General features: G+C 41.1%; 1 protein-coding gene across 5 annotated transcripts in view; it reads right to left on the minus strand.

Annotated features, from left to right (window-relative positions):
- ADK (adenosine kinase) overlaps positions 1-24,077 on the minus strand; it is a 298,228-nt gene that overhangs the window by 14,513 nt on the left and 259,638 nt on the right. For all 5 annotated transcript variants that reach the window (XM_064464970.1, XM_064464969.1, XM_064464967.1 and 2 more), the window contains one exon: positions 3,668-3,754. In XM_064464970.1, the coding sequence (XP_064321040.1) occupies positions 3,668-3,754 (87 nt within the window). The remainder of the gene's footprint in view (positions 1-3,667; positions 3,755-24,077) is intronic.

Below are 24,077 nucleotides of genomic sequence, written 5' to 3' on the forward strand. Positions count from 1 at the left end.
TTGCTTAAACTTCTAAAAGGTAGCAGTGTTGCTGGAGAGCAATAAAGGCAGAACTCCCTTAGCATTGTTTAGAGAAGTGTTTTTAGCATAAAGATACCTGCAGCAATTTTGAAACCCAGTTTCTCATTCATGCGCTGATTGCATCAGCCTGACTGGCAGAGGACCCGATGCCTGCAGTAAGAGGCAAGAAATTCAGAGAGGTTCCTGGTGCCAACTTCATAAAAGCACATTTCAACTGAAGAATGCAGTTTATTCCTTGTTGCGAGCTGTTGGAACGAGCTGGTTCTGCTTGGAGGCCAGCGGCTTCATGTTCAGAAATGCTGAACACATGAATCAACGCACAGAGTTACAAGTGCCCAGAAACTTTGTGTCTTTAAACTTTTTCATTACTCTAAGGTTTCACAACCTTCGGTAGTTAGATAGGTTCTAGAAAAGAAAAACTAAACCCAACAGATTTCTTATTTTCCACTTCAACATGGAGAAAATCATGAGGAGTGATTTGCCAAGTTGGCATAATTATCGAGAAGGAATTTCCTTTCAATCTGTGAGTTATACCTCTGGAAGAGAGCGCCTCTGTGAAAGACCTTTCAAAATAGCATAGAATCTAACAAACCCGACCTCCTAATGCAAAATACGTCCTGCTCGATGGGGTTAGTTCTCATCAGAGCCCACGTTTGCTCCAACAAAACCACTGTTCAGCCACGTTAATACACCAGTCCCAGAGAAGTATGGGAAGCTTTGCCATGGGACTCTTGTTCTCTGCTGCTTGAAGAAAGGAACTATGTTCCTGGGAGAGTATATGATGACACTGAGTGCACTTTTCAGTTAAGGGATGAATTTTGAAACATTTTACTACACGGACACTAAAATCAAAATATTATATGTACTGCTGCCGAGATAGTAACAACTTGATAAAATCCTCAATCAAAGAACGAAGCTAGAAAAACAGTGACAAGAATACAACCTTCCCATTATAAAAATGCAGTCTGGACAATAACACTGCATCTGGCTCAATGCTAGAATCAACAGAAGATACAGATGTTGAGTAGTATTATCAACATTGCTGTGCAGGGCTTTCTGGTAAGGAGACAATAAAGAACTTTTCCTGTTGCAAATACGTACTTTGAAAACACATGAAAAGTGTGATATAGATAAAATACAGACATTTCCCCCAAATGAAACACAGACCAAATCAAAGCCTATCCAGTCCAGTATCCTATTTCCTACATATGGGAAGGAAAATGAAATGACTCCATGAAGAAGGATATGAGACTAGAATCAGCTGCGTATCTAGACTGTTATGACTCCCAAATCTCCCATCTGGACTAAACTCAGGAAAATCTGTTCTCTGAGGAGAATAAATGACCCATTTATTATTTATGGAGTGATAGAGGAGACCTACGATATCTCAGAAGCTAATGGAAGAACCGCGGCTATTCTAAAGCTCATGTTGCTTTGCGAGTCATCGCAGAGAGAAATACGGCGCAACGAGACCTAAGCTCACCTACCGACACTCAGGTAAGCCTCTAACCGCAATGAGATCCCAGACGGATTCGCAGCTGCTGAGCCAACTTCCATTACAGAGGGAAAACCAGCTGTGGTCCCTTCCTTCCGTGGTATCGAGGGAGAACTGTACGATGCCATGCTACCACCGGGCACTTGTGCTCCAGACGAAAAGCATCTGATGCACCAGTGCTATTTGTGGGGGAACTGAGGAGAATAATACAGGGCCGTAAACAGTGACACGGGACTTTTCTGAAGATTACCCCAAATACACTGAAGCTTGCTGTACCCAGACACGTTATCCCAACAAAACAACAAAGGGGGGTTGATCTTTTAGAAGACCCCTGTTCTTTCCTTCCTTCCCAATGGAGTTTAGCATTTTCCACATCATTTTTCCCCTTGGAGAAAGGAATCTCACAACTGACGGAAGACCAGCCTGACAGGATGCACCTGAACTCCTTATGCTGCTGGTGGAACGTAGCAGCTTGGAGTAGAGCCTGATGTGGTTTGTATCAGCCTGTCCAATGTTCTGAGGATGTTCTGAGTAATTACTAAAGTCAACATTTTAAGCCCTTCTATAGAAAAGCAGCAGCTATGGCAGCACCAGGGAAAAGGATGTAATTTAAAGAGGAAAGGTTATGAGAGACCAGGCAGTTCTTAAAGCCTGATCATTTAGTTGCAATAGTCTTCCTGCAGCTAAACTAGGAAAGAAGAAAAGTGGGATTATTAAAAAAAAGTCCTGATTTCAAAATGCCTAAAATCTGAAGAACTGAGAATAGCTACCACCTGAGATAAACATGGCAGACACATGAAAAGCTGCTTCCTGCTGAGGCAAAGGTTGGTTGGTGTCTACCACATTGCCCACCTGGGCCCTTCCCAGGATTATTTTATTTTCAGGATCCGAAAACAAAACAGACAAGGCCTTTTCTCGTTTCTTCACAAGAACAGCAGCTTACTGGCACAGCTGGTACACAGAGCACATGTACCCAAGGACAAGCACTTGGAGATCTTATTTGTGTTACAGTCGCTGTTACTTACTGGGTCAAATTTAGTCTTGTTTGTGATTTAGGAACAATAGAGAGTGACAAGCGTGCACTAAAAGGTGTATGAATAATATGACCTAATGCGTTTCCCTCTATTTCTGTCCTTTTTGATTCACGAAAGCACCAAAGCAATGAGTAATAACATTCCTATTTTCAGCCAGATTTAAGCATATACCGAAAATTTATCATTGGTTTAAGTGGTGTATTCAGTAAGGATGGAATTACTCACATGCTTAAGACGAAGCTTACGTTGAATACTTCCTTGAAGCAGGACACAGTTCAGAAGCGTTAATCTGGTAACACACTGCTCGTTATCCCCTTCATGGCTACAAGACTAAGCCCTGCAATTCTATTTATAAAGTCTCTTTGGTAATGTTTCCAGTAAATTAGCGACTAATGGAGCTCCTTACAGCTACGATGTACTGGATATTAGAGCCTTCAGGATGCAATAGTGCATCACAGAACTACATGTATGAAGGTTACAGTGAATGACAGAACTTTTGGATTAGATTGGTTTTTGGCTTATATTGAATAATTTTTAAAAACAGGCATAGACATAACATCCTCTTTTTTCCTTACAGCTTGTGCCAAAAAAAATAGTAAGTTTGCAAATGGATATTAAGCAATGCCAGATATTTTCTGGGTTTGTTTTACCAAATTAACCCTTTGTGTTCTTTTCTGATGTCCAAATAATTGTATTGGAAGCAGATGTTCTACCAAAATTGACATGATCAGATGACATTATGCGCACTTATTAACATACTGTTTAATATTCACTACAACCTGTTTTAAAGAACAACAATGTGTTAACATTTAAGCCAGGAGGGATTTCTGTACACTATATAGTACTTGATGCAGCTTGTTTATGCAACAGTCTGACAGATACAATTAATCTCATGAAACGACCAGAGTACAGCATAATGGCGTATTATTTTTAAAGTAATAGAACACACTTTCCCTTTGAAAATCAGAACTTAATTAAATCATATAACTTCAGGTTGAGGGAAAAGCTCTAAATGAATGAAGCTCATTCTGAAGGACAGCTGAATTAAAAACCGGTAGATTTTATACAGAGAGAATAATAGGATAATCTCCAAACAAGAGAAAGAAGTAAGAAATACCTCCAACAAAAGCATCTCCAGCTCCATTGGTATCCACAATTTCACTCTGATCACTCACCAGCACAGGGAAAGTAGTCACTTCATTTTCTGTAGTGGAAGGGGAGAATAAAGTGTGAGTTACTTGCAAACATGAGTTTGAAAAGCACAACAAACAATGAAAATCGAAACAATTCAAAACCGGAGCTCTGACCTTTAACACAATTATTTGGACAAAAATATATTTGGTTTAACGTTCTGCCTGTATTTACTGCACAGGGATACAGGAACACATTCGACCAAGCTATCTGCTGTGGACATTTTCATGAATTCCTTCCAGCTTAACTTATTTTCTGCATTCCCTCATATTAAGGGCAAGAGAAAACAAGTAAATCAGGAGGAACAACGGAAAACACCTGAGCACAGGAACAAGACTAAGAAAAATCCATCCTGCCAGAACCAGTGCTTCCTATTAGTTGCAGAGAGGAGATGTAGCCTCCAGAACGGCCAGCCCAAGCTTCCAGAAGTTCAACAGAAATTGCTGCATTGTAAAAACCAAAATGCACATGAACTAACTAAAATAAAGCTGTGAAATAAAAAGCAGGAACTAGTGTAAATCAAAGTGCTCTCAAATTACAACTTTTAAAAAACCACGTATATGTGAGAAGCCTTGCAACTTGCCATCTGACTAGATTTTGTTTCAAGATTTCACTGACTTCACCCTCTTCCTTAGTATTTCTTTTTTTTAAAAAAACCACATTTCCTTCTCTGCAGCTCCCTGCCCTCTACTGGCTCTCGTTAAACCAATTGCAATGGGTGGATACCCGGCATCTTCACCTCCAGTTCACTGCCACACCACAGTTCAACATAATTACACCACTTAGGTATGATAACTTCAGAGTTCTAGGGTTATAAATTTAATATATGCCACTAATTAATCAGCTATGGCTTTCCAGGTGGTAATGTCATAATGACGTGATAAAAATATAATTACCACCTTGTCACAATACCTTGTTAAAGTGTAAATTACCCCTGTAACAGAGCCAATGGAAGTTCTGCCTCTGGTAGTCAGTATGCATTAAACTGTCTCAGAGCAAACAGATTGTCCTTTGGCAGACAGCAGGAATTCAAAAAAGGGGAGGGGGAAGAAAAGCCTGTCAACCAGTGAAAATGAAAACCATCAGAGCTGCTTTCTTTTAATTTTTGGTAAAAATAGAAATAGATCCTCCAGTAGCTGAAAGCCGGAGATGAGTAGTTTCTTCACTGTCCAGCCACAGAGCAGATCCTAAAAATCACTCTTACACTGACGTAGACGGTAGCAAACAAGGAAACCTAGTTTGGGAGGCATATAAAGGATTCACAGTCTCAAATCAGGCAAGCCTGTGTGTGCTGCAGAGGTACCAGAAGGATCCTGGTTTCTGTGAAATGCAGTGTATCAGCTCTACTGCTCTTCACCATCTGCTACTAAGTGAACCAGGCAGATATAATGATGCTGCCTCCAGAGGGAACTGTTGGCTGGCCCACCAGGAGGGGAGGGGAGCATTAGCAACAACCATCCATGAGAGGCAAAGGGAAAAGGGTAATGAAAAACATAAGATGAATATTCCAATTAAAGAACAGGTTTCAGTCAGTTCTCAGTGCATCCTCTCCATCCTGTTAAGAAAGCTATTTAGGAATGTGCTTCAATGCTGTGTTGTGCTCTTAAGATAGTCTCCAAGAGCAATGTTTTTCAGTAATTTTAACAGGATTCATTTGAATTGGAAATCAAGGAAGAGAGGTCTTACATTTAACTCCGCCAGACGAGCAGAGTGTATTCATCCATTTCATAAGAAGGTGTGTATGATTTGCTCTAGATAATACTACAACAACGATCAGAGAGATAACTCTGTTGAGGACACGTCGCAATAAGCTAACCTGCTTCCTCCCCAAGCGTGCACGGGCACACACAGATGTTCGACGTTAAACACACAGCAGACACTGACATACGCATACAAATGTACATGTTTGGGCACGGAGAGTGAATAATGCACAGACATCGCATTTCCAATGCTGTAAACGGGGCTTGGCATCAAATAAGACTCCATTCAAGGAAACTATCACAAATCAAAGTTCTCACCATCATCTTTCTCCTTTCTTTTCCTCCTCTGTCCTGATTCCCTCCCTCAGCTCCCTCTAGTACTTGCACGTGAGTATTGCACTATGAGCTCTTACCCTATTCTTTCTGCAGTAGATGTAATTGTAAGCAACCGAATTAGTCTAAAGCCCCAAACACATCAGGGAATTCAGCTGGTGTGAGAACAATCGGGTTTTTTCCGGTCACAATTTTCTACCTGGGTCATACATTCTGCCTCTGTAACTTTACATATGTCCAAGAAGAGCAATCATCTCATGTTTTGAAGTACTGAAGTTTCAGAAGCAGCTAGCGTGGCTTCGGAGCACGTACTACATTACAAAGATAGTACCATCTGCACACATCCAGTTGGCAAATTACCTTTCTTTAACCTTAGGAGAACTTGTACTAGCATAGTAGAGTCTAATAAACTATAGTTAACAATAATACACATTGAAAGATACAACAAAATAATACTGCGGCGGGGCTTTTTAATTTCCTGCACAATAGATGAAGTCAGTTAGAATTAAAGCTGCCATTAATTTACCTTGCTATGTCTGTGTAATAGCACAAAACCAGCTACCATCTCTCGCTGATCTGTGTTTCGTAACTAGGCACAACAGGGTGAATTAAGATGAAGCAGAAGTCTCCATCCTGAATATCCTTGCTTTTGTGACTCTAATGTCGCTTTAACTTCATTTCTGCGTGTGATCTATTATGTTGTAAAACTCCCAAATCCATCACTGCAAACACAGAGACACCTTGGCTAAGTGCACTGGTCATCAGTGGCCTTGCTTTTCAAAGTCAGTTCTGATTTCATTTATCATTCTGAGAGCTTATGAAATAAAGAATAATTACATAAGCGTGTTGAAGTCCAAGTGCTGCTCCCCTGGGCATAAAACCCAGTGTTCTATTTTTAAGCAACAAATATCTTCTATGGTAAACACCCTGGGATACAACACATTCCACTTGGATACCATTTCCTGGAAGTCCAGAATTGCGAGTGCAAATTTTAACACGGTGTCTCTAATTAGGGAAGCTTTGGTAATAAGCATTAAGGAAATTTATTAGTGTGGGGCTTTCATTCAGCACTCTCACTGATTTTACATTAGTGAGGAACTCAACTGTTTTAGAATGATACAGAAATAATCAAAATCAAACATTAACGTGGTGATTTCATAGGCTGAAAGCTACTCAGAGATAGATCAGAAAGAATCGGCTCAGTGGTAAATTTAGTTATTGTTAATTTGTCGCATTATGTGCGTAAAGATGTAAAAATCTATCTTTATTTTCCTCAGGCAAAAATATGCGCTAGCACATTTAGCTTAAGATATTTTTTGTAGGTAAAACGGTCTGGAGAGTTAATAATTGGAGAGCAATATTAATTGAAAAAACACTGCTCCTTCCATTCTAATACATTTACGCTCCCAAATGAACACAAGCCTATTTCATGATGTTAACTGAAACAATCGAACTCTGATGATAGCTGCAAATACTACAGGTCTGTCTTTAAACCAAATTAGAATCACAGACTACATGTCTACTCTTAGTACAGTAATAAACACCAGCAAGCAATCATTACATCCAATTAGGCTGAGTACTTTCCTTAACTGGGTCATTTACCAGTCTCTCTTGCTCTTAAAAGTAGATTAAATGTGTAAACTTACATTTAATTACCTGTAACAGAACTCTTATGGGCAACATGTTGGAGTGTCCTTAATTTTATATTAAAATAAAATAAAAGGAAGAAGAGATCCCTAAAACGTACACAAAAATGCCTAGCTATTTCCTCAAATAAGCTTTTGATCCGTGGGCCGGCAGTGGTAGTACAGATGCTTACAAGATGGAGACACATTAACGTTTCTTTCTGAGCTTTAACTTGTAAAAAACGAACAACTGTGAAACAGAATTCTGTCCCTTCTCCTCCCCACCTCCATCCTCTCTAATTTTCTTTAGATCAGGGGCCAAAAGCAGATAAAAAGAAAGGGGGGGGTGGGGGTGGGGGGTGGGGGGGAGAGAGGAAGAACTTGACAGAACATAGAAACCTGAACTCAAAACCTATAAATGTCTCTGGGCAGCTAGAAGTAAGAAGTAATGGGAAAAGTATTTGGAACAGGCCCGTGTCAGGATGATTCTGAGCTCTTACCTCTCTCCGAAGGTAACGCCCAGAAGCCTATAGGCTCTAATTCTCTGCACCTTCTTCAGCACACTAATACACCTTTAAAAATCATGAGTGTAACAACCCCGTCTCCTGTTCTTTCCACGCTACATCCCGGTAACGCAACCAGTTCTGCCCCGTATCAGCACGGCGCCGAGCACAGCTGCAAGGCAAGGGCGGGCAGGGCACCGCGCGCTCAACCCCGCTTCGCGACCCCAAGACCTGCGGCGACGATGCCTTCCGCACGCGCAGCGCTGGTGCAACCTGCCGCTTCCCAGCGAACGGAACGAGAGCCTGCCTTTTCAGGCTGGGACTCTCGGGGAGCTGCACTGGATCCCAGAACCACGGAATGTCCTGGGCTGGCAGGGGCCCACGGGGTCATCGAGTGCAGCCCCCGTCCCTGCACGGGACAGCCCCAAATTCTCACCGTGTCCCTGGATGAACGCTCGGGCTCCCTGGCACGTTCTGCTCGTTTTGCACGCCAGCATCTCCTCTCCTCCATCTACGCCTGTGCGCGGGTTGTACTGGTGCTGTGACCGCGCAGGGCTCGTCAGAAACGTACGGAACTTATTTGTGCGAGTCAGTGGAGTTAAATAGCATTAACAGGCGAGATGCAAGTCAGCCCCATGCTCTGGGATCCTTCTAATCAAATATTTTAATAAAACTCAACAAATGGTGCTGTATTCTAATGAATTAAATATGTAGCCAAGAAAACGTTATAACTAGTAATGGAAGTTGTTAAGACTTTATTGCTATAAAAACCAATGTTAACCCAAACAAGTTATAGAGTAGTTGTCATTTATAATGCATTTATATGTCTATGGTATGATACAATCGATTAGTACAAATGTTAATTTATTTCCATAATGTAAGACCCAAATAGTGTAATTAGGCTAAAATTCTCCTCGCAGCTTGCTAAGCAAAAGCAAGTCCTTATAGCTGTGCTGGCCAGGATGCAAAGAACCGTCCCTCAGAGGCAGCTGGTTAATTTTCAGTAGAAACAGAGAAGGAATACAATTCCAAAGACTTTGAGTCTTCTGTGGCTCTATTCATGGTCTGCAGGGGAAATGACAGCGTGCAGACCCCATCTCCCCTCTCTCCTAGGAGGTGAAGTTAATCCAAAGATGTTCAATGAGACTTCTCTTCCCTTTATAGCTCTCCTCAGATATAGACATTGTCCCATTATCTAGTCAAGAGTATTTTTATTCAGAAGTCGTATTCATAGCACCTAACTCAAGAGTGATTCATAGGATTAGAGTTAATAGAGGAAAGAAGGTTCCTCCAGAGGAACTTGTACGCTCATACACATCAGCTATTAGCAATGATGAAAAATTAAACACTATTTTTGCACCCAGCATATATCCTCTGCACCTACGGCTGCAGCTGTCTGCACTGCTGTTAACTCAACCCCACTCCTTTGAAATAACTTGATTTATACCAGCATGACATCAGACTCAGAACTCTCTATCTAGTTACAGCGATTGTAAAAATTGTAACCGCATCAACTAATGACTCATGAATAGCTTCTAGAGGCCCAAATGTGTTTTGTGTGCTTGGTAGAAGGTGTGGGAGCCACTTAAACATCAGTGTTTTCCACACCACCACTGCCAGTGCCATGAGTTGAAGCTCTACCTTATTTCTCATATTAAATAATTCTTTGTTTGCACAAGTAAACAAACCACTCTGTGTGTAAAAGATGGGGAAGCAAGAGGTCGACAGAAAATACTAGTTTTGCTTCAGTCTGGTGTTAATGTAACTTTTTTTTTTTTTTTTTTTAAATATATATATGCATACATCTATGGAAAAACTGCCCTGAAGAACAAGCCGCTGAATTGTTCTGGCATGTGTCACAATGTTTAAGGTTTAGAACGGCAATGAACTCTGTTGAAAAAGCAACACAAGAGTACTGCCATTTGCCCGCTAGGCAGAGATTTCAGAGGGAGCTGAAACTGCGCCCACTGAACTGCCAGAAAAGGCACTCCTCTAACTCGGCATGGCTGCTGAAGGCATAAGGTAGTGTTCAGAGCTAAATCCTTCTCCTGTGATCTCTGTCCGGGCCAGGAAAGAGCTGAGGACTCGGGAAAGGCAAAGGGTGTGAAGTCATAGGCACCAAAATTAAGAAAAGCTTCTGCAGATGTTTCACTGATCCAAAACAATGACTGCCTTGGAATTACGGTGAAGAACTCAGGTCGAAATCAGCCCTGAAGACAGAAGAGGCGGGTTACAATGAAGGCAGCCTGGGAGCTGTAAGATCTAGCCTCTATGGAGAGCGTGTGCTGCTGCAGTGAGCCCCGCCACAGCGCTGAACGCACGGGGCGACACAAAACCTGGTCTCGCCTTGGACATCAACAAACCCAGACATCTCTTCCTGCACTGCAAATCCTGCATGTGCTGGAGCGGCCACTGGACGTCTTATTGATCCTCACGTGTCAAAAACCAAGCCAAACCGCCCCCCCTCACCACCCTATTACGTTTAGAGCTGCGTATGGGAACGGGAAATACAAACAAATCTATTTCTATTTGCAAATAGGCACCTCAAGAATTGGGAACACAAATGATGACAGTTGGAATGTCAACGTCTAATGTAAAGAATGCATCACATATGTACGCCCGAGTTACACCCACATACACATTCGAGCTTACGTATGCTCCTCAACCTTCCGAAACTTCGCCATGGGGACTGTGCAAAAATAAAGCGACTTTCAGTTCATAAAGCAGACGGTGCGCTTCGCTTTGCACTGACCCCCACACTAGCATGTTTGTACTCCATTTCATGGTATTCTATAGACTTATTTTAAACCACTGCCTTGCTGGACCATCAAAACACTGTCCTATGGGAGAATGTTCTGACAAATACCGACCTATCATCAGGTCAAAGAAATTCCTACGCAAAAGCTTATCAGGGCATGGGCTAAAAAAAAGGAGAAAACCACATTATATATTTGATTTTGCGCAGGTCAAAAACTGTATTATGCCTTGCATTTTTTTATATGTTAAGCATATTGCCCTGGCGGGGCAAACACACCTGTCAAAACTTGCAAGCTTTCTCAGCTATACCTCAGTTTCAGAGCGGTGAACACAGAAATCACATCATTTAAATAAATGCCATGTTACATGACAGCTTTGTTTATGCTACATGATAATCCGAGAAGCATGGGTCGTCAGTGGAGGCAGGAATGGGCCCAAGGCACTTCTATTTTACTTGAGCATCAGTAAGACTGAAAAGAGAAGGAGTGAGCATTAGGTCACTACAGAGCAGTTCTGAAGGAGATTTTTCTTCTGGGAGAATTTATATTTAGCTTCATAAATACAATCAGTCCATCAGAATGAGAGAGACAGCCTTCCCTAGAAACATTACTAAAAATAAGTTAATGCGTATATATATATTTCTCCTTAAAAAAACCCAACTGATACTAGTTTGACATTGCTGAGGTAGGTATAGCGTAGAAATTCTACAGCATTGCCTTTAAATTACATGTAGAAATTTTATTTTTTCATCCTTTTAACTCAGAGATCAGATCTAGAATTTTTAGTTGTTTTTTATTTCTTATGCTGTATTTGCAAATACTGTGTTGCCTTTAATTAAGATCTCCCTGGACTACTTATTTTTGAAGAATGAAACATTCTTGCTAAATGAATTCTCAGGCTTTCGCAGGTTTTAAATCTATTGGAAGATGTCACTGCAGTGGAGGCCGAAATTTGTTCTAATCTCAATGGGAATATATTCTACTCTTAAAATGCCAGTTAAAAACAGAGCAACTCCACTGTTTTTAACAGAATCCTTTAAGCGTTATTCCAGTCTAGAAAGTGAATTTGGCCCCAAATGAATGAGTTTATTTTTCCCCTAAATTAGTTACAGATCATTTCTTAGATAATTAAACAACCCAAACTATGAGCTCTGTAGTATCACTTAATCAGTTTAAAAGTATTACCTAACCATTGCTGTAAGTAGGACGGTCAATCTACCACCTTTTAAATAATTTCATATACATTTTAATGTAAATCATGCAACCCTGAATTTATACAACACCGACTACATAGTGAACTAAATTAATTGGGATACAGTTACTATAATAGCAGTTCTGACAAAGAGTTTCCAGCAAGAGCTTTTGAATCGTATGTTTGTGCAACAAGCCCTCGAAGGCACGGCAGCAGCACAGAGGCGCTCATAAAGGTAACAGGCAGGTTTTACACCGCACGCACTACTGTCGTGCAACGCAAACCCCAGTGCTATAAAAGCCGGCTGCTTGACAGAACCAAAATAACCAACCTAGCAGACAAATAAAAAATTTCCAGCCTCCATATCTGCGGGACTGTGTCAAACTCCTGCCATCGCCTGTCACTCGCAGTTACTTTTCTTTAAAGTTTTATTTCTGTAGTATTAAATTGCCGAATCATTCAGTTTTAAGCTATGTCAACCTAAAAAACCAAACCAATGAATTGATCTTCTTTTTAGAAGCAATAAGACATATTAAAAATCATAAACCTTTAGTCGACTTGTACAGTCAAGTTCGACTTGCGATCCTCCAAACCTCATTTGTATTCTCCCATTGTCAAGGCGAACACCAAGAGATGTATTAGAACAAGAAAAAAAACCAGGTTCCTGCTCTGAAGAGTTTCTAATCTGAAACCCAAGGTTGGTAAGCAAGTAAACAGATACCTATAAATAAAATGTGGGCACTCTGCTGATATCATGAAGTTATGAAAAGTTATGAAGAAAGGCAAGAAGCAGATACTGCTTTAAAAACCAGACAGACATACAGGGAAAAACTCTGGTTAACCTACAGAGAGGCATCATTTGAACTGTAACTTAAACATGTGGAAAAAAATTGGAAAATGCTTATTTCTGGTTCCTTTTAAAACCACTTCAGCAAAAAACATATACTTATTTTTTTTAGACATACTGCCTGCTTTTTTTGCCATCTTTTCATAGAGGAAATAAATAAACAGATTAAAAAAAATAGTTTGAATTTAACATTTTTGAATAAAAGCTTTCATCTTCTTACAGAAACAAAATTAACTTCTGTAACGCTTAACTTGCCAAGTTTATACTTGTGCCATGCTTTTACTCATATTTGCCCTTCACTGCCTTTTCATTCACCCTCTTCCCTTCCATCCTTCTCTGTTGCCTGTTGAAGAAGCAACAAACAACCGAGGTGCCTCCTGGTGACCCGGTGGCCGACCACAGCCGATGATCCCAGCACAATGTGGATTTTTATGCCAACAAAAAATTAGATGGCTTCATTCTTTTTCCATGTAAACACCAACCTGATCCGATAGCTGCTACTCGGTGGCAGCACCAGGAAGGAACAAAGCTGCTTGGCAGCAGGTTTTTCCACTGAATGCACTTGTCAAACCCGGACCTTTGAGCCTGTATGGCTTTACTCATCCAGCCTTGTACTTCCTTTTTCTGATTCAATTCTTAAATGCCCGCACATTTGGCACATTCCATCTGAAGTCGGAAGAGCGGTGCTTTCCTCCTGCCACTCTAACCTCCTATGAGTGCGTGGCCTCCCGCACTGTCCCCTCCCGCACACGAGCGACAGGCCTCCAGTTCCCTGTTAACCGAAACCAGGGAACGCACCAGTGCCCCCAGTCCCAGGGTCAGCAGGGCTGTCACTCCCCACCGATTTATCTGATTCCAGCAAAGGGTGCGCTCCACTCCTAGCCTGTCCTTAGCAGTTTGGCTTGCCCTTGAAGAACCAAACCTCATTTCCCTTTATCATTGATTTCTAACATATTTTAATTTCTGTATTAATCTCCCTAAGCCAGTTGAGATCACAGCTTCACATGCTCTCACCTTCTAGACCAGTGACCACCCCAGAAGCCAACACGCAATACATATCCAGCATGGATGTCTAACGCGCTTTACTTTGTTCTTCCGAACATCTGTTTTGGTTGCACGCACAAAGACCGTTTTATGGGTTCTGATTTCTGAAGTGTTTAAGCTGTCTAATTAAGCAGGACATCCAAAAACAATCTTTAGGTTCCTTATATTTGCTTTTAGCCAAATATAAAAATGGCAGTGCAAAAAGCAGGTACTTCTATTCCATGACGCACCAGAGACTAAAAGAAAATAGCATTTTTAGCACTCTACTAACTACAGTGTTTAACTGCTCACAAATGGGTTTTCGTATTTTTGTAGTAATTTACAGCGTGCAGTAGGTATGGTAATCTAATCCAACACAACCGCATAATTTTTGACCAACTTGCTGTTGATAAATAATGCAAGTATTAGGTTATTAAATTTTTTACAATTAAGTGGCTAAGAAAGCTGTTTATTGCCTTCCGTTATACCCTCTGTTAATAAGATCGTTGTTGCAGATGTTCGTGTGTGCTGCATTGATGTTTAATGGCGCATGATGCTCTAGGTGGTTCCCATAACCTTGCTTTGTCTACTATGAGCTGACTCAATTGATATGATAATAGAGGAAAGAGGGCTGAAACAAGCTGGGCTGTACTGGCACAATTTGCATAACCTTTAAATTTGCCATCGTTTGATAGCCAACTGCTCCTAAAAATTCTTACTCAGATGTCGGCAACAACAATCTCCTGTACAAACAGCATTCTGCGACGGGGCAGGTGGGGAGGAGAGAGAGGGCACGCGCAGTCTATTGCACTTCTATATGCTGTCAGGAAACGTACTTATTACCAAATTTGTAAAGCCAACAATTTGGAGTGGAGTTCGGCGGTTTCATTCGTGACCAATTGCTACGAGCCACAATGCCTGGCCTGGCATCTTTTCAGGTTCACAGTACAATATCACAGTGTCGGATTACCAGGGACATAAATATTTGGTTCCATAGACTCCTCTCTGATTTAGTTCTGACTGCTAATCACTGGGGCAGGGAGAGGAATCGGGACGGGCCAGGGGGGCGGCGGGGGGCACAGGGGAGCAGAGTACGGCAAACAAAAGCAACGCAAGCAGCCCTCCAAACTTTAAACCTGGTTTCTGACGACCCTGTGTATTCTTTTTAAACAAACATTAGTATTATATCATTCAGTAGGTATAGCCAGAAACCAAACAATATTAAAATAGCCTATGTTTACTGTATTCACTAAACCTGCTGTCTGTACATTTTAGGTCAGGTCCGCTTACTCTACTCACTTTACTACTCATAACAAAGAAAACAGCTATGGTTAAAGTAAGCCAGAGCCCACTTTCATTCAAACGGGATCAGCTACATGAATGTTATTTCTGTGGTATCCAGAGGTTCAAATCCAAACTGCCACTTCATAGCCTGTATTGTGCTCAGGTGTGCCAAGGCCAGGTCATTGGCATACGAGTAACATGCACGGCCTGCTTTTCAGATACGGCATTTATGTAATTTCCACTTTGCTTTATCTGGAAAACCTACTGTGGAAATCACTGAGCCAACCGGTCAGGAAATCTCACAATTCTGCTTCTGGACAATTAACCATTTCCGAGAGCTCCAGTTAACCTCCCCCCCACAACACCAACTCTAGATGTTTTGTCATCTTACACAAAATGAATCCTAGACCCCCGAAGTCAGGCGAAGCAGGACCCATTCAAACCTCCCGTGTCCACTCTTTCCACTAGCCAGGATCTCTGCTCTGACCCTCTTGGAGCTAAGGACTTGTCTTCCATTCAGCCACCTATTTCCTACAACTCCTACTGCCTGCAACTGGGTGCGACAGCAGAGAAACTTCTAATCAAAGGGTCAGTTCCTGCAGTTAATTTTTGCCCAAGGTCACCATACATACCCACATTTTACTCTCCTTCCACCCTGTGCAATTATTTAATAGTCACTATTTGAGCAGGTGAAGATTAGAGGCTTGAAAACCTAACTTCCATCATTTATGGCAAAAGCATGGCACGGATAGCTACAATTTAAACTTTTCTACAATGTTCATTCAACTGTAATCACAAGATGGGAAATAGAACCTCTGAATTAAAGATGATAGGCTATCAGAGTCTGTAGGGCACCTTCTGAGTAGAGCTTCTGCTGTTCAAACTCCTCTGTGATGATTTGTTATGAAGTGAACGGCTGCCTAATAAAAAAAAGGCTAAAACTGACAAAACAATGGAAAAAGATGATCTTATATGGAATATATTCTGTCTAGGTGCCAGTGGTCAAAGGGTGCAGCTCTTTATGCACCTCATTTGTAACAGACAACAAAGAAGATACCTTAAGGGAAAGCGTGTTATCAAGCCTTCCAGCATATGTAGAGTTCACTTTCTGTATAACCTCTAGGTAGACCACAAAGACAGAACCGGAGACTGCAGACAAGGTACCACACACAAGAAGACACATGGATCAGTACAAACCATTAATATTCATGAACGTTTTAAGTTCTCCATGGCCATAATCGATATCCAATGAAGTTAATGAGATCTTTCCATTGATTTCAAAAGACGCTGGGTTGAGCCCCAGAGACAAGAATATCACATGCTCTGCAAGCACTCCAGCTGATGACACATACTCTGCTAAGCTGCTACCCTCCCATCCGGAATTTCAGCAAAGAACAAAAGATGTGTTACCCTGTTTCAAACTGGTGTTGCAAAATGAGCAATAATACCATTATAAAACTCGATATGGAGCATTTAATATCTTTGATTGAAGAGCAGTCAAGGCCGCAGTAGGCACTTGCGATGTTAATGCCAACATGAGATCCATAAATAAGACAATCGTTATTTGTTTAAGAAGGAAATGAAGAAAAAGCCTTAATGTGTTATCCTCCCAAAAGATTGAGATTTTGTTTTAACTTTGAGCCTCTAGAAAGCAGTGCTTCAAACTCTTATGTCTTTTAACACATCTAAGCCCATCCAATAGATTTAATCACTGATAAGTAGAGTTATAAGTTCAAACTGGCCTTGACCTTGGGCAGTATGACATTATCTGAAAACCATTAATGGTCTGAAACTAAAGGAAAAGCTCATTAATAAAAGCAAAACCGTACAAAGGTAACAAGAAAAAAAAAGAAAAGGAAAAAAAAAAAAGGAAGTTTTATTAAAAGTATCGATCATGACCTAGGGCACTACAGACATTGATCTTCCCACATCTCCGCAGGAAAAAAAAGGTTAAGCCAACAAATTATTGATCTATTATGAAACCTGCTGAACAAGCCATACATTTAATTTCTTACAATGAGAAAAATAATCACAACAAATTAGGCTAAAGACAAAATATATTTCTTAAAAATTGTCAGTAAAAAAAAATTACTATCTGATTGATTTCCTAATCGGCCACCCTGATTACTAACATAGTAACAGCCACCCTGTTAGTATGATTTGAGCCTAAGCATCGGGAGGTGAGAAGCCTATGCACTGTAAACCTTTAAAGCATGGGTTTTCAGATTTCAACTCATTAAACCGTACGTTTTTAAGGAGAAATGCGTAGCATCCGATACTTAACATTGCAGCAACACAGAATGCACGTACAGAAAAAGGCAATGCTGAACTTTAAACTTAAAGCATAAACTTAATGAAAAGTTTGTAGGATAATTATTTTATATGCAAGAGAATACTGTAGTTTTGGATGTTCTTCAGTTTGTTCAAAAAGTCAGAAAGATATATTTAGACTGACATAACATAGTAGCTGCAAAAACAGTTGCTGAAAAACTACAAGTCACCAGAATTTCATGTTTGGTGTACATGGGGAGGGGTAGGTGCTACTTTCAGAAAATCGGGGATAACCTTGGCAAAGTTACCTCAAAACATGCATGCATGAAAAGCACGAATCACATCTGGGAGGCTGTCGTTAGTTCCAGGGCTTCCCAAGCACTGAATGACCGATTCTGCTGCCCCACCATTCTTTTAACACAGTTCTATGATACAATCATTGGTCGTCAGCATATGAGATGTCAAAGAGATTGTTTCCCTTCTGAGAGTATATTCATGGCTCTGTCCCCCTGTTTGCTCTTTGCTTTGCAGACATAATTCTACAATATTACCAGCTGATCCTGGAGCAACGTTCCTTCCAAGTTTGGAACGCCAGCCTTGGTTGCTAGATGGAAGTCCAAAATGTAATGTCATATTTTATGCCCCAGAGTGAGGCTCCACAGCAACGTTAGCCGCTATGGCTTGCAGATATTAGAGTCTCATCCTTGTCCCCTACTGCAAATCCTGCCTTCTGTCCTCCCATGCTGGCACTAGGACTCATCTGGACCCTGCAGTGAGCTGGTTCAGAGAGCTCAGCACCCTTCCAGAGTAGGCTTCTGCCAGTCTGTGGATTGCTGAACTGGTTCACCACGCGCGGCGGCGAAGTGCTGGCAGGGTAGGGGAAAAGTAGGGGCTGGAAATGTGTGTCCTTGGGTGAGTCACTGATTTCTGATTTTTCTATCAGTTTAAAGCTGCCAGGCACCCAAGCCTCAGCCTCTTGGGCTTTGAGGACTATGTAGCCGCAGAATGAATAAGGTGAATCCTCATGCCTTCTATGATGGCCCAGAACAGTACCTGCCTTGGTAACCAGAAGGCTTAATTACTATGATTCTTTCTTCTCAGGATCCCTGGCAGGTAGTTCTGTTGCTTCATGGTTTGAGCAAACAGAATAATATTGTGCTACCGCAGTTTTTTCTGCAAGAACCACCTCACAACTCACTCAGGTCACCATTAAAATGGTAGCAGTTTTAAAGCATTACAGCCACATATACAGGAGGCATCAGAAATTTATGACAAATTAATTCTGTGTGGATGCTTTAATTGAGGAATATCACACGGAAGGCCTTATTTCTCAAAAAAAAAAAAAAAAAAAATCAAGCTACAGTGTACTAAAGTACTTTCTTTCCTGAACAAGAGTCTCCATTTGGGATTTAACAGCACTTGAATTGGCAACTTGCGGTAAATTCATTCAACTTTGCTCTCCAGAGTCAAGCAAAACAGGTCTCAAGTGGTTTAGGAGGCGGCCTTATTGAGATCCCCCCGCCTACGTCCAGTCAGTCTGGATGTTAAGTGTGCCTGCCTGTTAAGGGTAGCACATCCAGGCTATATACACCATTTCTGAGAGGAGCTCTTCAGCGTGCTGTGAGCCACCTCCGTGTGATACAGACTCATTTGGGGTAGTAAAACCAAAAGCTGCATATGAAGATTTGCAAAAGCCTCTCACGCTAATGGGCTATAAAATTCTTTGTCAATCAATGTAAAAAAGGTGCACATATAAAAAACCAATTCTAGCTTTAAATACACAATGATGGGCTCTAAACCACCTATTACCACACCATAAAGAAAACTTGAAGTTACAACAGATAATTCTATGAAACTGTCAGATCAATCATCAGTGGCAGCCAGAAAAGCAAATAAAATGTTAGGAATTATTGTGAGAGGAATACAGCACAAAGAAGACAACAGAATTAAACCACTTTGTAAACTTCTCAGGCCCATGAACATTCTGGTCCCCCATTCAAAAAGGGGATAGCAGACCTGGAAAAAGGCATAGCGAAGAGTGGGCCAGGGTGTCAGAATTATGGAGCAAACAAAGAGCAAATAAACAGCCTGGGAAGAGAGTCTGGGAAAAAGACTAGCGAAGGGGAGATAAGCAAGAGCTCTGCAAAACCAGAAGTAACAAGACTTTGCATATGGAACGATTACAGACCGGCTGTGCGGTACAAGCAGCAGGAGATGGCCAGCAACATTCTTAAGTCGCTGAGTCTAAACAAAGAAGGGGAGGCATTTCTTTACATAACACAGAGCCTGTGACACTCATTATCAGAAGACATTATGGATGGTAAAATCCTATTTTGGACTATCCAGCACAAAGCCAACACCTCTAGTCCAGAAATTCCCAAGCTACAGGTTGCTGGAAGCCAGGAGAGCGTAACATGGAAGTATCACTATAGATTTGTTCTGGTTCTACCCTCTTTTACAAGCACCCATGACTGCAGACCTTTGGTCTGCTCCCACTCTTCCACTCTGTATTGCCTCTCCAACATCATATCATTTATACCACCTAAGCAGTGGATTTGTGTATTGTTATCCAAGAACCCTTTTTAGAATTATGGTACAAAACCTGACTTCCTAAATCTACATATTTGTACCCAAGAAACAAGTACAGAAATTCTTCTGTGTAAGGGGAAACACTGCCTAGCCCCAATGACTGGGATAGGGGCCCGTATTTATTGTCCTTCAACAAACATGCATTTTCCACAGCTTAAAGGGGTAATTTTTTCCTTGGAATGACAGAATGTAAATTCATTGTAGCACCCAAAATTCGGGCTAGGTTTAATATGAGGCAGAGTTTTGCCTTAAAAATTCCTCATTACTAGTGATCATACATGAAAAGGGGATTTCCCAGCCTCATCGTCAACTTCTGGGCTGAACCGGTGCATTAACGCATTAGGCTAGAAAAGACATTCTTCTCTTAAATCAGTATGAAATTACTGAAACACACACATTAAATATATACATATATCTATTTACATATACGTATATGCATTCTTTGAGATGCAACAGCTGATACACTTTTAAGTCTAGTCGAGATACCAGTATCCAGGAACTAAGGTTTTAATAATGTGTTTCAGCTGTCTAATAAAATGCTCAGACCTCCTCTCCCACTCAGCAGGAAAGCATGAATGGTCTCAGTTACAAAAAGGTATTACCAGCTTTGCTATTCATTAATCCCTATCAACAAATGTTCATTATTAATTTAGGTTTTGTGGTTTCCTAAGTCACAACTAAACTAAAAATAAATCTATTGGGCTTTCTGGCTCATTTGTTATGCCATTAGCAGACTAAAATTTCCTTCTTCCTTAAATCCATTTTTGTTTTTTAAGCTTTTCGTTCCATTTGTGAATATAAATGGAAAGAGTAAAGTGTGTAATCCTGTGAAAAAGAGTACATGCTGTAACATAACCCAGCTACTATCTCCCTAGGTCCGAGACACTACTTTTGTTTGCTGATAAAAAGCTAGTCAAGGTTTTCCTGTCTGGAAGACTAAGCACGAAAGCTGTGAGAGGTAAGGAAAAAAAGAACACTTCTTGCTTCTGAGAGGAGAACACGCAATACTCAGTAATGTAGAGAAAGAGGAGCTGCGAACAGGCCCACCACAATATGTCAGCAGTGTCAATAGTCATAAATACTTCTATGTTTTATAGATAGGCTTACAAGGCAGCATGCTGGTCTATGACTGCAGCACAACCTGACACAGAAAACCTGCTGACCTCTGTTTAGAGTCAGCTGTATGCTGGAACACCAGTTGTTTTTATACCCCCAAAAGCATACAGTGCATCATGCCATTATGATTTAAGAACAGCTCGTAAAATCTCTCTCGTTTCCACATTTTGACAACCCTTCTAAAACGAACGGCTTAAAACCTCTCCTTCTAAAATATTTAAGATCTAACATATCCTTACAAAGCAAAGGAAGCCTCATCGTTCATAAAAACATACTCCCCATACCTCTGCTGTTATTTTCATTTAGATCAGGTTTTGGTTCTATCCGAACATATGAACTTTTAATTTATGAACATACATGCACATATTACCTTAAGAACGGTTGTACTGGGTGACAGCAACATCCATTCAGCTCAGTATCCTGTTTCAGATAACAGGTAGAGGCAAACGCCTCGTATTACTCCAACACCCAAAGCTTGGGAGGCAGGCTCTGAAATTCGGTAATGTTGCACGTTTCATGCAACATATTAATCTGGCTGTATTGCACACGCTGTTTCATTTATGGAATAGATTAAACAACAAGTAATACTAACAAGTAGAAATTCACAAAACTATTTCAGTATGTACTATCTGTTAGATACACTCAGAAATGTTTAAGACGGACCTTTCTCATTCTACCCTATTTGCCAGCACTGCTAATGCATTTCCTGAGACATTCTCAAGTAATGTATCCCAAAAAGTGAAGAAGATGTAAGTGGTTAGTAAGCCCTAACTGAGGTGGCTGTAATGCTTGAATCCTTAAAAAATCCACTTTACTGCCATATTCTAACAAATGAGGTTGTTACAAATGTGCCCTTAACAGAGGTGGTCTTGCAAACATTGCGGGGAAAAAAGAATGGAAAATTCTATGTTCACGCCTGAACATGCCAGATTTCATCATTCATAACTTGAAAAATGCTGAAGTGATTTTCTTTAAATTTGGATTGTTTTTCTTTCCTCTATTAAAGCTATAAAACAAGCCAAGTTTAAAGTTTGTAGCTTCAGCTGTTTTTGAATTATGCAAATATTTCAATAAAAAAAAAGTATGTTTTTCCTTTGATGAACTGATTTTGCTCAGACTTTCCGAAGACTTCCCTTTGGGCCAAGACCAGTCATAAAATGTATCTGACTAAAAGTAATTTGTTTAAAAATGTTATGAGCAACTCTATAAAAAGGATAGCTTTCACAGCATTTGATTCTGACAAATGTTATAGCACACATATAGATATGACATATATATACTTGCCAGAGTTTGTGATTTTTGGTGCGTTTCTTAAAAGCTCCAGCTGCTGAAATCAGGAGATCGCATGTGTTCATTAACTCTCCCCCTTTCCCCCGCATATGTAATTTTTGTGGTTACAGAAAAAAGTGTTGAAACATGAAATGAATGTATCACACAAGCTCAGGAACCCCAAATCAAATCCTGAACCTCAGGCCTGGGAAGAGGGATATGACGGAACAAGGCTGTGGCAGTGGGACCAGAGTCTTGATAGCCAAGACATTCCCAGGATGGATGAGGAGTATCTGTGCCAGGAATTAACCCAATACTGTTCCTAAAGTAAGCTTTTCTGGTAAGCAAGCCCACAGATCCCATTTTCAGTTACCAGTACCCTTCCCAAACCATAACCCTCTGTACTGAAAGGTTTCATCACAGGTGTCTCTCACAGGCTATTTTATTTCAAGAGTTTTATCAACATTCATTCATGTTGGGGACCGTTGCTAAAGAAAATGACGACATTTTTGTCAATGCTAATTGTTAGGCTCACTGACAATATCCAACACCTCCAAGTTCTCCAGTAAAACAATCAAATTTGACATCATAGAAAAATGCACCTCAAGTTGCCCCGAGAGGCGTTCGATGCCCCATCCCTGGAACATCCAAGGCCAGGCTGGACGGGGCTCAGAGCGACGTGCTCTGGTTGAAGATGTCCCTGCTCAGGGCAGAGGGTTGGGCTAGGTGACCTCTAAAGGTCCCTTCAACCCAAAGCATTCTGTGATTCCATGATTCTGTGACGTGAAGAGGGAAACTTCAGACAATGATCATTTGCACGTGCTCTATGGAGTCTCATTAGAAGCTGACAGTTAATTTAGTCAACATTTCATCTGCCACAGCCCCTGTGTGCCAATCCTAAACACTCCTTTCCTTCCCTATAAGACACGCTGATCACACTCAGCTTGAATCTGAGCTTTCCTCTTCCTTGCAATTATTCCTACTGACAGAGAACAGGAAGGAAGGGGAGAGAAAAGGGGCCTTGGGGCTGAAGTACTGTGAGGGAGAAGATATGAACAGACAGTAGAAAGACCCAATGCTCTCCATGATAGAGAGAAATTTTTCCTCTGAAAACACAAATAATTTAGACAGCCAAAGAAAGCAGACAGACAGACAGGAATGGCTTAGATCGGGATTGCTGATGCAGTTACTGCTTCTCACAGTTTTCATGATCTGCTCCAGTTGCACGGACCTCGAGGTTGCTCGTCAGCCTGTGCCTGAGTGTCTGCAGCTCGTGGTCTGTTTGAGGCGAGCCACCAGTGGTTTTGGCAGGCATTAAAACAATGTTGTGTAAACTGCAGCAGTTCATAGCTGACTAAACGTCTTTGCAGTATGGCTGGGCCATATTGGAGGAAGGAGATGTTTTGGCTGTCTCTGACTAAGCTCTCTCCCTCGCCTATCAAAGCTACGTTCTCAGAACTTTTTGGTCAATCTTTCTTTCCTTTTGGTAATAAACTGCGCCTTTCTGCCCTACGCTCTGCTCCTCAAATACCTGTTGATACTTCTGTTCTCTGGAGTGTCCAGGAACCAACCACCGTCACAGCCCTCTCCACACGTTAATGATGAGCTGTATCTGGCCACCTTCATCCCACTGAAAGACCCAAGAAATTCCACATCTAACTTCCAGCACATAATTCTGTGCCCTTTCACAAAAGAGCTGGCAACCTGCAACAACCCCTTTTATCCATCTTACTTCCTCTCCTTCCAGCCAGAGCTGGATCAAAGTGCATCCCCTCATTATTTCCATTACCTGATCCCCCACTCAACCTACACACAACTCATCGAAGAG

Source organism: Phalacrocorax carbo, chromosome 13, assembly GCF_963921805.1.
Source record: "Phalacrocorax carbo chromosome 13, bPhaCar2.1, whole genome shotgun sequence".
In the NCBI taxonomy this organism is placed as follows: Eukaryota; Metazoa; Chordata; class Aves; order Suliformes; family Phalacrocoracidae; genus Phalacrocorax; species Phalacrocorax carbo.